Source organism: Balaenoptera borealis (assembly GCF_965194805.1).
Source record: "Balaenoptera borealis genome assembly, chromosome: 16".
NCBI lineage: Eukaryota > Metazoa > Chordata > Mammalia > Artiodactyla > Balaenopteridae > Balaenoptera > Balaenoptera borealis.
Window position 1 is genome coordinate 10,350,935 of NC_138872.1, and position 19,515 is coordinate 10,370,449.

At 47.3% G+C, this 19,515-nt stretch overlaps 1 protein-coding gene across 6 annotated transcripts in view; it reads left to right on the forward strand.

Moving 5' to 3' along the window:
- Window positions 1–19,515, forward strand: part of ATP9A (ATPase phospholipid transporting 9A (putative)) — a 136,140-nt gene that overhangs the window by 89,129 nt on the left and 27,496 nt on the right. For all 6 annotated transcript variants that reach the window (XR_014236149.1, XR_014236150.1, XM_082362685.1 and 3 more), the window contains 4 exons: window positions 7,002–7,163; window positions 15,654–15,746; window positions 16,951–17,034; window positions 18,404–18,574. Coding sequence is in view for 4 of the 6 variants with exons in the window: in XM_082362685.1 (XP_082218811.1) it covers window positions 7,002–7,163; window positions 15,654–15,746; window positions 16,951–17,034; window positions 18,404–18,574 (510 nt within the window). In the remaining 2 variants the exon portion in view is untranslated. The remainder of the gene's footprint in view (window positions 1–7,001; window positions 7,164–15,653; window positions 15,747–16,950; window positions 17,035–18,403; window positions 18,575–19,515) is intronic.

A 19,515-nucleotide genomic window follows, 5' to 3' on the forward strand; every position in this document is an offset into this window, starting at 1 on the left:
GCTGTATGTGGCTGTGCCTTGAGTACCTCAGTGATTTCAGAGCCCTTAGTTACAAGTTCTGGGTAATGTGTAGAATGTTCTGTGTGGCCACCCCTCCTCAGGGTGCAGAGCGAGAAGTCTATCTCCATCTCCCCCTGAGGCGCCCCGCCCCTTCCTTTCTCACAGTCTCTACACGGGGCCCCTCCCCTGACCTCTGCCTCGGAGCTGCCCGCTGTTCTCAATATCTGAGTACCTTTGCAGAGATAATTCTTTGCATATGTTAGAATTTTCCTCACCCTTTAATTATTAACCTATTTTAAAAATTTAAGAGCACAGTTGTAAATTATAGATACAGTTTTCCACCTTGCTTTCCGTTACTCATCCTTCTAAAGCACGTCCGTGTGTGTGGTATCGCTGTGTGGGGCGTCAGCTGAGTTTTGCTAAAATGTTGGCTTGCTGTGTGTTCTGTCGTCTCGCAATGGCATTTCAAGACCTTCATTTCCACTGATTTTTCTGAAAGATGGGGGCATCGCACTACCCCTCCTTACCCCGCAGTGCAGCTGCGGGTCGTGTGTCACTGCCACGGTGGACTTGATTAGCGGTGTGATTTTAAGCTGCACTCAGCCTCCTCGTAGGTAAAGAGGGACTGATACATCACACGGAGCTCATGGCCCTTAGAGAAGAGATGGAGCAGTGAGTGTAGCGGTGATGCTGCCAGTGGTAAGAAGGGGTCACCTGTTGCTTATCTGCTCTGTGCCAGGCACCGCGTTATGGGCGTCCCTTACCACCCAGAATTACTGTGATCGTGCTGTTTGCAAATGAGGTATAGATTGGCTAAGGAGTATTCCCAAGGTCACACGGCTGGCGAGATTAAAACCGGCAGCCCATGTCCAGAGGTGGGGCTCGTAACCCCACAGGACCACGTCCCTACCCATGGCATGATGGTTTGAAAGTGCTTTGTCAACTCACAAGTGTTGCAGAGAGTGAAGCACTTGCGTTTGGGGAGCTCAGGGCGGATACTGGGTGAAGTTCCAGAGTGTCCAATTATTTTTACCTACTCCGGTCCCCTTGGGACACCTGCACTGAGCCAGTGTTGTGTCTGGGATCTCCAAAACTCAGTGGCACCTTTTGTGTGTCCCTTCCCTCTTTTCTCATCTTATAAGCTTCCAAGCTTGGTGATAATAACTGTCTTCTGCCAGACCCCAGAAGCCTACCTTCTGAGTATCTTGCCTTCACCGTCCATCTCTTCAGGATCCGGCCCTTAGAAGGGAAAACCAAAAAGGATGTGTTTCTCCTCTAGTCCACAGTAACCTTGAAATGGCCCCCTTGCAAGTGGCCGTGAGAGATGGGCGAAGAGCGAGTGGGTCTCTCCTCCAGACATCAGAGTCTGTAGACGGAGAGCATTCCTGCATCCATTAGAATGTCAGAAGCTGAGAGTAATGCAGACAGGGGTGATATAAGAAAAAGGGGTATACAGTGAAGGTACAGCTAATCTAGAAGCAGATTTTATTTTTAGTTTCCCCCCCTCACTAATTATAAGAGTAACATTAGCTTGTTATAGAAAAAGAAAAAAAATTACAGGAAAAAAAAGCCAAAAATGTTTTGGTGTTTTTCCTACCTATTTCTCTTCTGTATATATACGATATATGTTCGATGACCTTGATTTGTTCCCTTGCATTATCCCTTTCCGGTAACTATCTATGGTAAGAATATTCTTAGTGGCTGCTCTATATTCTGCTGCTTAGATACACCACAGATTATTTTCTCTGTCTCCCAAGTGTAACATTTAGGTGGTCCCCCACTTGTGGCTGTCATAAATAATGTCATGATGGAGAGCCTCGCGTATTCAATCTCTCTGTACATCTCTCCGCATGCATGAAAGGTCCCAGTTGTCTCATTTTGCATTTCTTAACCCTGTTGCAAAGAGTGAGGATAAAAACCGTTGGGGAAAGGTAAGCCTGTGGCCTTGAGGAGGGGCCGGTAATCTCCCGTCCCTTTGCAGCCTTGGGGTTTTTTTTCCCTCCATAACCACATCCCTGTCGGTCCCCTGAATGCCTCCTCGTGTCTGAGCCTCAGCTCCAGGCCTCGGACAATGCCAGCATTCAGATGTGTGCACGATGGAGTGTGGAGTGTCGACCCAGAGAGATTTAGGAGGCTGGTGGGGCTCCACCATCACGTTGCCAGGCCCTTGGACCTGAGGGTGAGGTCAAAGAACAGCGGTCGGGAACTTAAGGAAAAAATCCTCCATCAATGTTATGTATTAACCACTGGGGTAGAATTTTGAAATAAGATTTTGGTTGCTCAGAAGATAGGGGTCCTGTGTAAGGCAGGACTATGGGATTTTTGGGACACTGTAGAAAACTGTCAAATGAGCCTTCCTTGGTATTAGCTCATCCGTGGCCATACATGCAAAAGTCCTGTCCCCATATCACATTAGTATTGGTCCAGAATGGACTTAAGTAAATAGTCATTTCTAAGTGGCTAAATTTTTGTGGAGATGATGCCATTCTTCCTTTTCAAATACTTGTTTTTATCAGAGTTAAGTCATAAGAGGCTGAATTTCAAGCATAGGATCAGGAAATTTGGATCAGGGAGTGGCCTTTTATTCTACCACGTTGTCCACTGATTTTTTTTTTTTTTTAAACTTTGGGTTTATGTATGTATGTATGTATGTATGTATGTATGTATGTATGTATTTATTTATTTATTTATTTATGGCTGTGTTGGGTCTTCGTTTCTGTGCGAGGGCTTTCTCTAGTTGCAGCAAGTGGGGGCCACTCTTCATTGCAGTGCGCGGGCCTCTCACTATCGCGGCCTCTCTTGTTGCGGAGCACAGGCTCCAGACACGCAGGCTCAGTAATTGTGGCTCACGGGCCCAGTTGCTCCGCGGCATGTGGGATCTTCTCAGACCAGGGCTCGAACCCGTGTCCCCTGCATTGGCACACAGATTCTCAACCACTGCGCCACCAGGGAAGCCCTGTCCACTGATTCTTAAAAGTAGCAGGCTGTGTTTTGTTTGCTCCATGCTGTGTTTAAAAGAAAAACAGCAATATTTAAAAATCACTCAGTGTTCTATAAAAATCAGCTTCTCCTGAGAAAGATCAGATCTGGAAAGACTGGGCCCAGTTTCTACCTGGCAGCAGTTAGCCCCCTCCCCCAAACCCTGTCCCTGGGTGGCTGGCCCTGCCCCTGTCCGCTGCCTGCCCTGCTCCTGTTGGCATTCAAACCTGCAACCACCATGTGGCACATTTTGGAACCTATTTCTTAATAAAGTAAAAAATACCTAGGTCTGTGGATATTTATAAGTTTGAAAGGCTGGCTTCGGGCAGACTGGCCATTCTTTGTAAGCCTGGGTGTTTATCTGATTGAATGCCCCCAAAGAACCGTTTTAATCAGATAGCAGATTCATGCATGTTCTTATATTTCATATGCATCCTGCTTTTGACAGGAATTCAAGGCTCTTTAGCCTGTCCGGCGTAATTCCCAAGCACACATTCCCAGGTACAAAGGGAAGATTATTAAAGCTTGTCACAGGTGGTTCATTGCCGACCAACAAATGATGAAAAAGCCCTTTCATGGCCAGACAGCTCTGACAAGAATTCTTCAGATAGGCTTTTTTTTTTTGGAGGTGGAAGGGTGGAGTAGGAGCCTCTGTTTTTTTAATTTCCTGACCCAAACCAGCCACACAGCTGACTCGTGGAGCCCAGATCCCCCGCTCTGGCCCTTTCTTGGTTTCCAGCATTCGCTTTTGCCTCTCATTGATTTGTTCATTCATTTACCTTACGAGATTCCTTTTCCTGCTGCTCTTCTGACCTCCAGATAGTCTGACCCGAGGCCCCCTGAGACCCCAGCTCCAGCTGTTAAGGACAGCGAGACTCAAGACCCTGAGATTGGGACTTCCCTGGCGGTCCAGTGGTTAAGACTCCATGCTTCCACTACAGAGGGGTGCGGGTTTGATCCCTGGTCAGGGAACTAAGATCCCACGTGCCGCGTAGTGCGGCCGTAAGAAAAAAAAAAAAGACCCTGAAATCCTTTCTGATTTGGCAATACAGGATGATTCTTTTGACTTGAAGCTCAGACCCTCTAGCAGAAGTAGCCTCATTTACATCATCTTGTTTTAGGAAGGGGTGGAGTCGTCCCACCTGACCGCTGAAATGTTTGTCCCCGCTGCTGTTGAGAAGGGTTAGTGAGCTCCGCAGTTCTAAACTGCTCTCTTCTCAGTAGGACCTGGGGGATTTTATATGTTCTGGTAGAAAGCAGCTTTAAATTAAAGCTGACTTAATGTTAAAGTCGGAATACGGGAGTGTAAGGTGAGAAAGAAAGGCTCCCCTGTAGGGCTCATATCCTGCAGCCCCCAAGGGGGGGCCCCCAAGGGGACCTGTGAGGTTTTCATTAGGACCTTGGACCCAAGGGGTGGGAGATGGGAGGCGGGGCAACCAGCACAGTCAAAGTAGGTTCCTTAACTCCCTCGAGGGGTTTGCTGTAGAAGAAAGCACGGTTAGAAGATGTTTCCATTCAGCTGTAATTCATGCTTCCCCGGGAACACTTGTCACTGTTGATCATTTCAGATTCATGGTTCAACTTTCCCTCCAGCACAGTCCTGTGGGGTCCGCAGCAGGGGGACCCAGGCTGGCCAAGGCCAGAACTGCCTCTACGGCCCTGAAAGCCACTTCCCGTTCTGGAGTTTCAGATCCTTTCTTGATTGAAGTTAAGAACAGGCTTTGGGGGAATTAGTGTATCTCCTTGAAGCCCAGTGTCACAGACTCTTCACATCTTTTCAGAGCAATTAAATACGTTTTTAAGGGGTGAAACAACAGCTGTTTAAAAGCAAGGATGAAAAAATCTTTTCCCTAGCAGTCGTGTTGGAAAGCATCCGAGGAAGAATTTCCTTTTTCTTTGTTACTAAACTGGTATGTAAAGGAGGATGTAAATTTAGTCAAGCTTTCCGGGCTTGTGTATACCTACGTATTTATAATAATCTCGTATTGTGTTGGGATATTTATTTACTTAATTAAAATTAAAAATATTAAAAATAAAAGGAATGCGTGTACACACTAAAATATTTCAGTAGTATATAGAGAGAAGAGTGAAGTAATTTCTCTTCATGTGTATCATCCTATAAGCATTTTAGTGCATGTACCCAAGGTTTTTAATATATACATGGATGGGATTTTTAAATTTATATCAGTGTTTACTGATTTGTTCATTTTAAACTTGGAAAGAAGATTGTTAGCAGATAGGACAGGCCGTATTGAAATTCAGAGTGATCAGATGAAACAACTATATGAATGAGTTTCCAAAGACTTATGCGGGTCAATAGCAAAACAAACAAACAAAGAAAACCAAACTTGATCAGCCCTTTCTTTTGGAGGTGGAGGTCAGTGGGGATTAGGAGGTGGGCACCTTTGGGGGCTGTTACTGTGCCTACCACGCCCCCCGTGAACTTTCTAACGGTGACAGTGAGTCAGGGGTGACCGGGCACACCCACTAAGGCTGCACTGATGTGTGTGCACCCGTGTTTAGAGAACAGGCATTTGGATGGCCCGGGATTGGCACTTTCCCTTGGGCTACTTGGGCCAGCTAGACACAGGGTTCGATCTCATCTCAGCCCATGGTAGCTGCCCGCCGAGCACAGCTCAGCTGGCCTCTCTGAGTCTGTTTCTTCGTCCGTCGGGTAGAGCTGCTTGGTACTTCGGTACTTCCTGCCTCCATGGGCTGTGCTGACAAGTAAACATGATGACCTTGTGGTTCGTACGCTGTAGGCTCTTCGTACTTACCCCTGTCTCCCCCACCTCCTGCGCGTCCCCCTTCCTGTGGCAGTGGCGGTGAGGGCTTGGTGGTCTCCCCTCCCCAGCTCCCCCCTCTGTCCCCGCCTTTTCCACTTCTATTTCCTTCTTTCCCTGAAGACCCCAGACCAGATTCATCTGTAGACATGTTTTATTTTCTTCATGGGCGTTCAAAACATGCAGCTTAGTGGCTTACATTGAAAAGTTAGAGATCTCAGGGACAAGGTCAGATTTCTGGTTTTTCTTGAGAAACTGGAAGCTCTGGCCACCCTGGGTCCACATTCCCGCGGGGCAGCCTTCTTCAGGGGGCGGGCACTGGCTCCTGCCTGCCGCAGTTCCCGCTGGTCTGGCCCCTGTCTTGGAATTTGCGTCCTCCATGCCTTTGGCTGGAAGTGAAGCAAGCCTTGCTCGGGCTGTGAGAAGACTCCAGCTGGTGACGGAACCGTGGCCCTAGGAAGTGTAGCGGATGGTGGGGGGCTTGGCTGTGCCCCAGGCAGATCCAGGTTCCTGCCTAGCCGGCCGTTGCCCCGGAACATCACCTCAGGCAACTTAATGAGCTTCCGCAAGCCTCAGTTTCCTCATCTGTACAGACCAGCGTTCTCCCCCTGTCAGTACTGCCACGTGGGGTGGGGTGATTCTGTCATGGGGGCCGTCCTGTGTGTTGTAGGATGTTTAGCAGAATCCCTGGCCTCCACCCACGAGATGCCAGTAGAAAATATCCACCCCCCTCCTCAGTTGTGACAACCAAAACCGTCCCCAGACGTTGCCATGTGCCCCTTGGGGGGCAGAGCTGCCCAGTCGAGAACTGTGGTAGATCCCCTCCCGGTTGAGTGTGTGTGAGGTTTAACGGGGAGCCTTGGAGGTGAGTCGCCCCACCCCGGCGTCGTGCTCCTGGCTTCCCCGTATTTGTGGTTTGCCTGGTGCAGCTCCTTCCAGACGTGATCTCTGCTTGTGCTGATCACCCTTGAGCCTGTGTGGTTCTCTCTGCCACGGCTCTGGCGCACACGTGGCCTGCTTTAGGGCCCAGAAGAGGCGGCAGCTGTGAGCGCGGAGCCCCCGCAGGCCTAGAGGGGTGGGTGCCGGGCTGTCACCGGCCAGCACGACCTCCCCCAGGGATGTGGGCCCTGCTCAGCCTCACCTGTCTCTGCTCCCCCGTCCACCTTTATGTTCATTTGCTTGACCTGTGAACCAGGATCCTCGGCTGTGTATCTGACCTTCGACCCTTGTCACATTTAGGTGGCCCTGGTGCAGTGGACCGAAAGTGTGGGCTTAACACTGGTGGGCCGTGACCAGTCTTCCATGCAGCTGAGGACCCCTGGTGACCAGATCCTGAACTTCACCATCTTGCAGATCTTCCCTTTCACCTACGAAAGCAAACGCATGGGCATCATCGTGAGGGTGAGTTGTCTTTTATTTATGATTGAAAATGGTTAAAAAAAAAAAAACAAAACCTGCCTAAGTCTGCTGTGTATGTCCCTGTGGCTGGACATTCTTTCTTACCCTTTTCTTTATTGTATTATTGCCTGACGTTCAGACTAACAAGAGGATGTAATTCCCTCAGAAGAAAGAGAATTAGTTGATCAGTTGGACAGATCTCAGATAGCTGCTCAGCCTTTGGTTAACCCACTTCCAGAGTGAAAGGTCTAATGAGTGTAGATTGAGCATTTCTTGGTAATCATACATTTCTCATTGTATACTCTTTCGTTTAATTAAATGTTATTTTCTATTGAGGTGACATTCACATGACATAAATTAATCATTTAAATGTGTAATTCATTGGCATTTAGTACATTCACAATGTCTTGCATCCACCACTTTCCTCAAGTTTTGAAACATTGGCGTCACTGCAAAAGGGAACCTTGTATCCATTAAGCGGTCACTCTCCATACCTTCCTCCCCGTAGTCCCTGGAAACCTCCAGTCTCCTTTCTGTCTCTAGGATTTACCTATTCTGGATATTTCATATAAATGGAATCACACAATATGTGACCTTCTGTATCTGGCTCCTTTCACTTAGCATAATGTTTTAGAGATTCATCCATGTTGTAGCATATATACATACTTCATTCCTTTTTATGACTGAGTAATATTTCATGTTGATTATTCATTCATCAGTGGACATTTGGGTTGTTTCCACCTTTTGGCTATTGTGAATAGTGTTGCTATGAACATTCATGTATAAGGATTTGAGTATCTGTTTTCAGTTCTTTTGAGTTCATACCTAGGAGTGGAATTGCTGGGTCCGTTTCCCAATTGCTGGATAATTCTATCTTTTAACTTTATGAGGAGTCGCCAAACTTTTCTACAAAATGCTGCACCGTTTATAGGGTTGGCCAAAAAGTTCGTTCAGGTTTTTCTGTAAGATGTTACAGACAGACCTGAACAAACTTCTTGGCCAGCCCAATACATTCTACCAGCAGTGTGTGAAGTTTCTGGTTTCTCCATATCCTCATCAGTGCTTGCTATTTTCCTTTTTTTTTTTCCATTGTAGCCATCCTAGTTGCTGTGAAGTGGTATTTCATTGTGGTTTTGATTTGCATTTCCCTAATAGCTAATGATGTTGAGCATCTTTTCATATACTTATTGACCACTTGTATTCTTCCCTGGAGACATGTCTGTTCAAGTCGTTTGCCCACTTTTTAAATGGGTAGTCTTTTATTGTTGTGTTGTAAAAGTTCTTTATGTAGTCTGGATACTAGACCCTTATCAGAGATACGATATACAAATATTTTCTTTCATTCTGTAGCTTGTCTTTTTGCTTTCGTTTTTTGGGGGTTTGTTTATCTATTTTTATTTATGGCTGTGTTGGGTCTTCGTTTCTGTGCAAGGGCTTTCTCTAGTTGCGGCAAGCGGGGGTCACTCTTCAGTGCGGTGCGCTGGCCTCTCACTGTCGTGGCCTCTCTTGTTGCGGAGCACAGGCTCCAGACGCGCAGGCTCAGTAATTGTGGCTCATGGGCCTAGTTGCTCTGCGGCATGTGGGATCTTCCCTGACCAGGGCTCGAACCCGTGTCCCCTGCACTGGCAGGCAGATTCTCAACCACTGCGCCACCAGGGAAGCCCTCCTGCTTTCTTGATAAAATTCTTTTGATGCACAGAAGTTACTAATTTTGATGAAGTCCAATTTATTTTTTTCCTCTGTTGCTCTTGACTTTGGTGTCATATCTAAGAGTCCATTGCTAAACGTAAGGTCATGAAAATTTACCCCTATATTTTCTTTTAAAAGTTTTTGTAGTTTTATCTCTTTAGATCATTGATCCATTTTGAGTTATTTTCATATATGGTGTGAGTTAGGGGTTTTAACTTCATTATTTTGTGTGTGGATATAGAGTTGTCCCAGCACCGTTTGCTGCAGAGACTATTGTTTTCCCATTGAATAGTCTTGATACCATTGTAATTAGATATTTTTGATGACTTTTCGTTCATACAGTCACAAAAGTTATTGGAAAAAAGTGTCATGATCACTCAAATCGTCATTTTGGCATTAATATTTCAGATTTTCTTTTTATATTTTTTGAAACTTTTATTGAAGAACAGCATACAAAGAGAAAAGTGCAAACTTCATGAGTGTACAGCTCAAGTGTTTACAAAGTTAACACAATGTAACTCGCATCCCGAGCAAGAAACAGAATCCCTCCCACCATCACCCCAGCAGCTCCCTCGTACCCCTTTCTGGTTACTGCATCCTTCCTTCCCACAAGGATGTAGCCACTGTCCCATTTCTACCACTGACTGATTTTGTCTCTTTTTGAACTTTATATAAAGGAAACTGTACAGTAGATACCCTTTTGTGTTTGAGTTTGTTTGCTCAAATTTATATTTATGTATTGATCCACACTTTTGCATGTATTATAGTTAAAAAATTTTTTTAAACAAAGAAAACATTGTGCATTCAGTTGAAATCCCATCTGCCCTTTCTAGATGTGCTTCCTCTCCAGTCCTACCCCAGGTTTATCACTCCTATGAATTTTAAAATACTATTATCAGACACATTGGGTATAAATAATATGTATTATGGTTTTCATGTTTTTATTCTCTCTATAAAGTGTCATTGTAGTATATATATTATTATTCCACATCCTGATTTTTGTTTAACATTTAAAAAAAAGCTTTATTTATGTTGATGCACGTAATCCCACTTTATTTCTCTTAGCTGACTTGTAGTATTGCATTGTGCAAATATACCTCAGTTCCTTCCGCCTGTTGCCGTTCCCTCTTGATACACGTTTAGGTCGTTGCCACTTTTTTTGCCGATAGAAAGACCGCTGCCGTGTGTAGCCTTGTCTGCTGCAGTCTCCACTGTACATATGTCCGTGTTTTTCTGTGGACTAAACCCAGAGGTGGACTTGCTGGGTGCTAGAATATATACATCTTTAACTTTACCAGGTATTTTCAACTTTTTCTCCAAAGTGCTTATACTAATCTTAGTTCCACTGTTTTTCTACATCCTCACCAACGCTTGCTAGTGTCGGACTTTTAAAATCTTGCCAATCTGAATTAACACCTTGTTTTCCTGTTTGCTCTTTTACTCACACTTTCCATTCTGGGAAGCCTGGAAACCCTGTGTTCATAAGCCACTCTGCTCAGTAGTTCTTAAACCTGGCTGATAGGGGCTTCCCTGGTGGCGCAGTGGATAAGAATCCGCCTGCCAATGCAGGGGACACGGGTTCGAGCCCTGGTCCGGGAAGATCCCACATGCCGCAGAGCAACTAAGCCCATGTGACACAACTACTGAGCCCGTGTGCCACAACTACTGAAGCCAGCGTGCCTAGAGCCCGTGCTCCTCAACAAGAGAAGCCACCACAATGAGAAGCCCGTGCACGGCAACTAAGAGTAGCCCCCGCTCGCCGCAACTAGAGAAAGCCTGAGCGCAGCAACGAAGACCCAGCATGGCCAAAAATAAATAAAATGAGATCTAAACAAACAAACAAACAAAACCTGGCTGATCATCGGAATTAACCATAGGAGCTTTAAAAATTGCAGACTACTTTGGTCCCAGTCCTATTTTGGTATTGAGATGGTTCCCTGGTGTTCTTAAAGGTTCTTCACATTGTTTGGCTTGGCTGGAGAAAATGCTTCCCCAGATCATGAGAATCTTTGGAGTAAGACTCTCTCATTTTTTAAACAAATGAGGATGCCCTCCACCCTATCTACACAAGTGTTTCATGCCTTAGGGGTCAGAGTTGTAGATTCTATTGTAGTAAATTAGTAATAATAGAATTAGTAGTAGGAGTAATTAGTAATAGTGCTAGCAACACTAGTAATAGGAACAGAGTTAGGAACAATAATAATAACAGAGGTAACATTTAAATGGTGCTTATTGGGTGCTAGTCACTGTTCTAAGTGATTTGCATAAAACAACTCATGTAATTCTCATGATACCATTGAAGTTGGCATTTAACAGAGGAGAAGATTGAGGTATAGGGAGAAGAAGAAACCTCCCCAAGTTCATATAGTTAGTAAAGGTGGAGCTGGGCTTCTACCCCAGGCTGTCTGGCTCCCAGGTCATGCTCTTTATCGCCAGGCCCTGGGAGTTTGGGTGTGATGAGAGGGATGTGGGAAAGCTCACAGAGCACCCACAGTAATGTTGAGGTAGTGTGTTAATTACTTATGGCGTTGTGACAGATTATCCCACATGTGATGGCTTAAAACAACAGGAAGTGTTATCTGACAATTTCTGGGGGCCAAGGAGTCCGGGTGCAGCCTCGCTGGGCCCTCTGCCTTGGGATCTCTCATAGGCTGCAGTCTTCCAAGGTTCAGCCGGGGCAGGATTCACTGCCAGGTAAAATCAGTGTTGTCAGCAAGAGTCAGTTCCTTGCAGCTGTTGGGCTGAGGACCTTAGTTCTGTACCAGCTGATGGCCAGAGGCCACCCTCATCCACTGCTCCACGGGCCTCTCCACCCCAGCTCCCGCATCAGCTGGCTTCATCCAAGTGAGTCTGTGAGAGTGTGAACAAGACAGAAGGCACGTCATCTCAGAACCGACCTCCCTTCACTTTTGCCTTATTCTGTTATTAGAAGCAGGTCCCTGGGTCCAGCCCACCACTTTGGTGGGCCTGGATCACCCAGGGGTGTGAACACACCAGGAGGTGGGGAAAGTGGGAGTCATTGAAGAGGCTGTTTCTCCAGGTAAAAGTTAGAAGCAGCTCCGTGAGCTGCAGTACTGATGGTCCAGTGACACACAGTACGAATGTGTCTTGAGAACGACACATTTTAAGGGATTTTTATGTCCCTGATGCCAGTAGTCTTCAGACTCTACCAGACATATATCCTTGGCAGTTTTTGAGTGGGATGGGGGCTTTTCCTCCCATGCAGCTGCTGCTTTTCCCACTGGTCTGCACCTAGCCTGCCCCGTGGCTTTTAAACCGTATCTTGAGTGCATGTCTGATGTCAAGAACATCCATGGCCTGGAAGCAGCCACATGAATCCTGTGGGTGGGTGTTTCCTGGGGAATTAGAGTCATTATCTACTAGGGAATTACTTTTATTTTGTTCCAGCCTTTATTTTTCCAAGTTCTAGGGCCATGGACTATGCTGGAGTCATTTGAGGGTTGAATCATCATCAAATAGTCCCGATATCAGCCGTTCTAGAATAAGTGAGCTGAGTGCGTCACCCTTCCTTTAGTTGCAAAGGGCTATCATTCCCAGACATGCGTCATATTTTATGAGATGTGACCCCTGTATCTTCCCACAGCAAGAACGGGATCTGTGTCTGGGAGTATGGGATACTGTTGGGTGGGCAAATCTATCATTACTTTGCAATAGCACTCCACCCTTCCCAGATTATATTTTTAAAAAATCAGCATTCGGAACAGATAAGTATGTATAGAAGGGGATCAGAACCATTCATCTGTATTTTCATCACCCAAAGACAACCACTCTTGCCTTTTCAGGGAATTTCCCTTCAGTTTTTTCTCTAAGCATAAATGAGTGTAAATAGCCACACACAATTTTATAAAACTGGCTTCAAACTCCACCTAAAGCTTTGTAAAACTCCCACCCCCTCCATTGAACAATAGGTATAGTGAAAATGTTCTCATATCATTAAAACCTGATTTTTATGATTTTAATGTGTGCATGGTGTTTTGCTGAAAAAATGTAGCATTATTTAATCAAATATTCCTTTCTTGGATACTTAGGTTGTTTTCCATCTCTCACTACTAACAATGAATCTGTGCACATCCATCTTTGTTAGGCTGTCTTTAATGTGATGCATATTATTTTGCTAATATTTTTGTTTTCTGACCTGTCTCCCTCTCTATCTTTGGTTTTGCAGGGTGCAAATCCATGCCCAGGGCTGTGGAGCTAGCTCTCCACTTAGCACGAATCTCACTGTTCTCCTTTCACGATGTGATTCTCATCCTGGGGCCATCTTGCCCCCAGGGGACATGGGGACACATATGGGGACATTTTTGGTTGTTACAGCTCGGAGGGTGGTGCCACTGGCATCTAGTGGATAGAGGTCAGGACAGCCTCATATCAAAGAATGTTCCAGCCCCAAATGTTCATCGTGCCAGGGCTGAGAAACTCTGTTCTAAATGTGTCCATCTTTTCTGTCTGTTGTTTGAAAGTAACTGTCCAGTTACCTGATGTGAGGAAGTTTTCCCTCAGTTATAAAATGCTTCTCAACCTGGTTTAATGACTGTTGACAGTAATAGTTTTGTTCTCACCTGGCTCACCAACCCTCTTAAACATGTGTGAGCTCGTGGACGGTTCTGTTCAGCGTCTTCTTACCCTCACCAAGCAAGGTCTGGTCTTTGTGTGAATCTGTCTTCTGAGAAGGTCAGTGAGGTTAGAGAAGCCGGTTTCGTTGGGGCTTGTGTGTTTGTCTCTTTGTCGCCAGTTTTGTTTCTGTTGTGTTACAAGATGTTCCACTGCCCTCCCCTCACCCTTCCCCCTTGGCGTGCTGAAGTCGGATCATTGGTATAGATCATATCCTTGTCACCGTCTGAATAAAAGAGGCCTTTGAACAGGTGCCAGAGTCAGACCACAGTGGAAAAAGATGAGGCCCCAAAACAATGCAACACAACCGGCAGATCTCTGTAAATTTACAGCGTAATCTTGCCATAATATGGGAACGAAGTAACCTTGTGATGAACTCGGTGGGAGGAAATGACTAACGGGAGGAGACAGTCGATACGGTATTTATATTGGACAAGATGTCCGAGTTCTCTTGAGCCCCTTCTGGAGTAGAGGAAGCTGGGGAGGGGGACGTTATTTCCCATAGCAGCATTTGGGTGAAGGCGAAAGGAAAAAGAAACCTCGGATGCTTTCATGTTCAAACCCCATGGCTATCTTTGGCCCGAGTCACAAGCAAGCATAGATGCAATCCATCAAAGAAGCAGCCTGCAGTTCTAATGCTTTTAAAGTGCAGGTGCCTGTTCGTGGCCTGTGGGTGCTTTTATGAGTAAGCATGTTGTTCTAAAAGATTGTCCGTGATCAGAGGCATTCAGAAGTTACTTTAGTAGATGAAACTGTACCACTGATTTGGCCTTGGGTACTTATTTCCTATTCGATGAAGAACTTACAGGCATGCATTCTGGGCTTCCTGGGGTAGCAGAATTTAGGCACAAGGTGGTGATGGCTGTGGTCAGTTCGCCTTGCCCACCTCCATTGCCTCCAGCCTCCCTGTGATGCAGGTCTGCGAGGAAAGAGTCATGGGATAAGCATTGACGATTTCACCATCATTCCTTAAAGCCAGGGTTTCTCAGCCTCAGCACCATTGACATTTGGGGCGGGATGATTCTCTGTTTCGGTGACTGCCCTGTGCATTGTACTATGGTTAACAGCATCCTTGGTCTCCACCCACTAGATGCCAGTAGCACCTCCCAGTTGAGACAATCAAGTATGTGTCCAGACATTGTCGGAAGTCCCCTGGGGGCAAAACCACCCCCATTCAGACCCCCGGCTTAAACCTTGTTTTCTACAAACAGTGCGGCTGAGGGTCTTGAGGAGTGACTGTCACCCCAACAGGAATAATAACACTGGGTGAGCGTTCTCTGTGGATGTTGGCCCTTTGCTTCCTGCTCTATGTAGGTGATCTCGTTTAAGCCCCAGCAAGCTATACGGTAAGGGCTGTTAGGATCCTGATTTTACAGAGGAGGAAACTGAGTTCTAGAGAAAAGAAGTAGCTTGTCCAGGTGCACACAGCTGGGAGCTGCTGCCGGGTCTAAGCATCTGATGCCTGTGCTGTGATGTCACCCTCTCCCCAGAAAATCTGGTCAGTGTGAACTGAAAATCTGGATACTTTGCTCTCTAGCTGAGTCCTCAGGTAGACGTAAGGGTCCCACGTTGTCTAGAGCAGTAGCTCTCAACTGAGGCAATGTGTGCCCCAGGGGGACATTTGTTAATGTCTGGAGACATTTTGGTTGTCACCATGGGGATTGCTGCTGGCATCTAGCGGGCTAGGGATGCCGCAGGAGATGGTGCAATGCAGAGTCCAGCCCCCTCACGACAAAGAATTCTCCAGCCCCAAATATGCACAGTGCCAAGGCTGAGAAACCCTGATCTCGAGAATTATCTTACTTCCCAACGCTTTCTGGTAGACCATGTTTTGGCAATACTGGCAGCCCCGCGTATAAATTTAAAATTATCTTACAGCGTGAGGGTCAGTCCGTTCCCGTTAGAATAGTAATAACTGCAAAAACAAAGTTCTTCAATCCTTTTGATCTTGCTTTCATCATTTAATGATTTTCCAAATGCTTTGAGTTTTCTTGTTTTCTGTGGCCTTTGCCCCAAAGTGAGGCTCCCCTCTCACTTTTCATCTTCGGCCAAGTGAGAAAACACTGGCGTCCACTGAGTACACTTTGTGCAGCATCTCTCATGGGAAGCGGCCACTGGCGCGGAACGCAAGTGTTCCTCTTGGGTGTTCATTCCTCCCGGTCCCCCCTCTAGGATGAATCGACTGGGGAGATTACGTTTTACATGAAGGGAGCGGATGTCGTCATGGCTGGCATCGTGCAGTACAACGACTGGCTGGAGGAAGAGGTAAGCATGACGTGGGGTGTGGAAACGGGGCCTCGGATGCGTGTCCTGGAGTCTGTCCCTTGCATGGAATAGTGAGGTGGGTCCCTGCATGCGTTTTCTGGGGCTACGTAACAAATCACCCCCAAACTTAGCAGCTCAGGAGGACGCGTGTTATTTCTTACAGTTTCTGCGAATCAGCAATCCAGGCACAGCTTAGCTGGGTCCTCAGCTCAGGGTCTCTTAGGCTTTGGTCAAGGGGTCACCTGAGGCTGGGGTCTCATCTGAAGGCTCAGCTGGGGCAGGACCCACTTCCTAGCCCACTTAGTGGTCATGAGCAGGATTCAGCTCCTCAGTGCCTCTAGGCCGGAGGCAGCCACGTTCCTTGCCATGTGGGTCTCTCCATAAGGCAGCGTACACGTGGTCCTGGCTTCATCCGAGAGAGCAAGCGTGGGAACAGAGATGAAACAGAGAGAAGTGACCTTCTTGGAAGCGACCTCCCCTCACTTTGCCACATTCTGTCTGTTAGGAGCAAGGCACTGGGTCCAGTGCACACTCAGGGCAGGTGAACATACAAGGGTGTGGGTACCAGGAGGCGGGCATCGTGGGGCCCTGTCACAGGCTGCCTTGTCCCAGTTTGTGATATGGGAATTGGCTGCAGCAGGGAGGGAAGGAACTCTCCAGTCTTATCAGGCCATTTCTGTTTCATCTCCCATCTCCAGGTGCAGAATTCGCATTTTATGTTCAGTAATATCATAATTTCCAATTAGTGAGTAACAAACCCAAATGCTGACAGGGGCCAGGCAGGTAACTCAGGTGAATGAAACGGGCCGGGATGTGTTTCCTGCCAGCATCACACTTTGTGCGTTGAACGTGTTGGAATATTCTTCACTTGACAGCTGTGTTTCGTGGGACCGTGTGGAAACAGCCACCTTTCAGTATCACTGGCTGTGGTCATTTGGGAAAGTGCTCTTGTCAGAGGTTCAGTTTTTCCAACGAGCCAGAAATCCAGATTAGTCTCTGAGATCTTACTGCATTGACTTAAATTTTGAGACCCCTCTGGAAGGTTTGCTGAGAGAGATTGCTTTAGGGGAAAGCAGCGTTCTGATTTGCCATTGCACTGTCCCCTTGGAAGCGGCATCCACTTCAGCCTCCAGCCCTCCCCAGAGAGAGTCAGGGATACAGAGCCCTTAGCGCGGCTCTCCTTTGACCGGGGTTTGCGTTTCAGTGTGGAAACATGGCCCGGGAAGGGCTGCGGGTGCTTGTGGTGGCGAAGAAATCTCTAGCAGAGGAGCAGTATCAAGACTTTGAGGTAAGTGGTTCTGTGACTTTTCTGTTACTTTTTAACCCCACCCACCTCCCCATCTCCCCCTCCCTCATTCTGCTCTGGCCAGACTGACGTCATTTCTGAGCACACCAGGTTCTTCTCTCTGCCTAGTACTCTCCTCCCTCACAGAGCTCCAAGGCCCCCCTCCCTCACTTCCTTTGGGTCTCAGCTCAAATGCCGCCTCCTCTGAGAAGTCTTCCTGGATCCCCCATTTAAAGCAGCCCCACCTCATCACTCCCCATCGTCACCCTGTTGAACTTTCTTCATTGCATTTATCACCAGCTGTAATGACTTTGTTTATGTATATATTTTCACATTCTTTTTGATAGCTTCTTTCTGGAATAAAATCTTTTTGAGAGCAGAGACTTTATCAGTTTGGTTTGCCCTTGTACCCCAACACTTAGGATAGTCATTGTAAACCTTCTGAAAAATTTGAAATGAAACCTTCAAATTTGAAATTGTAAACCTTCTTGGAGCTCTAGTTTTTTTAAGCTGTAAAAAATGTTGGATTTGAACTCGATCTTTGACTTTCACTGCCAAGACTTCCAGTAACAATATGTCTTGTTAATTGTCATCTCATCCCATGGATTGTGTCCCATGATTCCTTGAGGGGAGGGTCCTTGTTGTACTCCCAGTCCTGGCACAAAGCTGAATGAACGTATTTACACATGACTGAAGGGGAGAGAGACCAGGTTGGGGGAAGGGCTTCTGCAGCCCTTGTCCTGCTCCACCCAGAGAAACCATGCTTGGGTCTGTCTCTTTTATGTGCTTGAGTTCTTTGTAAAGTTTTATTTAACGAGAGTTCTAACCCTGATAAATTCTACCTTTCTTTCAATTTTAAAGGCATATGCTTTGTGACAGCTGTATCTTTGTTAACACCATAAAGAGGGGATAAACAGAAGGGTTGGGTCGATGGTCTTTGGAAGTAAGACTTTGTCTTTAGACAGCCTGGTGGTCAAGAGTTCTTGGTTACAGAGCATATGCTGTGTGGGGAGAACCTACTGTCTTTTGAGATCTTGAGTTGTACTGATCCTTGTAAAAACCCAGTGAGGTTGGGGCTGTTATTGCCTCTTCGGGGAGGAAAACAATTGAGGCTCAGAGAAGTTAAGTGACGTGCTAGAAGTTGCACAGCAGGTGAGTATAGAGCAAAGGGTGGAGCTCCGGTCTGTCCGGCTCCAGCGTCTGGACTGATGAACTAGGAAGGAGGCTGGAGGTCTCAGTTTCACCCCTTTGAGGTTCACCCAGGTGCTGGGGTCCCTGACCTGTGTGGGGGGATGAGACGCTCCCACTGCCAGTTGGTCCGCCTTGCACCTCCCCATCCTAAGCGGTGACAGTGTCCCCTGGTGTGTCCCAGGCCCGCTATGTCCAGGCCAAGCTGAGTGTGCACGACCGTTCCCTCAAAGTGGCCACAGTGATTGAGAGCCTGGAGATGGAGATGGAGCTGCTGTGCCTGACAGGGGTGGAGGACCAGCTCCAGGCGGACGTGAGGCCCACCCTGGAGACCCTGAGGAACGCCGGCATCAAGGTAGGGTGAGCCTACCTGGACCCATTGCTGAAATAGGTTGCCGCATGGCAGTGAATTCCAGACTTAGACCAGTGATCCCGTCAGCGGAGGGTGAAAATTAGAGATGGGGGGAGGGGGGGCCGAGGATGGAAGTAGTGACAGGGAACCGGGCTCGGACAGTGACCTGTAGCCCTCCCATCCTTGACAGCTTTGGAAGACGTCTTGTGTGTCCGCCTTTGCTGCCGGCCTCCCCTCTGCATGCCGGGCTCCACGGAGACAGGACCGAGAGCATCTCCTCAGCTCTCAGGACCAGCTGTGTCCCGCGCATTTGCGGTGTTTGTTATATTCTTGTTGAGTGTCCGGCCAGCCAACCATCTGTCTTTTGGTCTGGGTAACTGAATGACCACCCAACAGAGTGACCATCTGCCCCAACAAACTGCCATATTTACATTGTTGTTTGGGGCCAAAAAATACATATCTAGTAGTTTAATGCGGAGACGCCAGTAGAGGGCGTCTGGGGAGCGGGCTCCTTCTCAGCGGACCCAAGCAAGGGATTAGCAGACTCACCGGCCAGAAGCTCCTGAAAATACGTAGGTTAAGCTGCCTGCCTCTGCCCAGAGCAGCTCTAGGCTGCGTCCTTGGGCCCGCATCTGGCAGGGGTGCCCGTGAGCGGGGCGATGTCAGCAGGAAGGTTGAGGCCTGGGCCTCCGTTTCCCACCTCATAAAGTTACTGCGAAGGAACGATGCACAGCCCTTAACAGGTGCCTGGCACGGTAAACACTCGGGGGAACCTTTGTGGTTATTTTCTTTCCTGCGCTTCCCCTGCTGCCAGGATTTCCTTTGTCCGACGACTCTAAGGCCCCCACCCCACTTCCCCACTGGGGGCAGAGAGAACAGAGGGTTAATGGGTGAATCAGCAGGGTAGGCAGCACATCCGTTTACGCTCTGAAGACCTGGGTTCT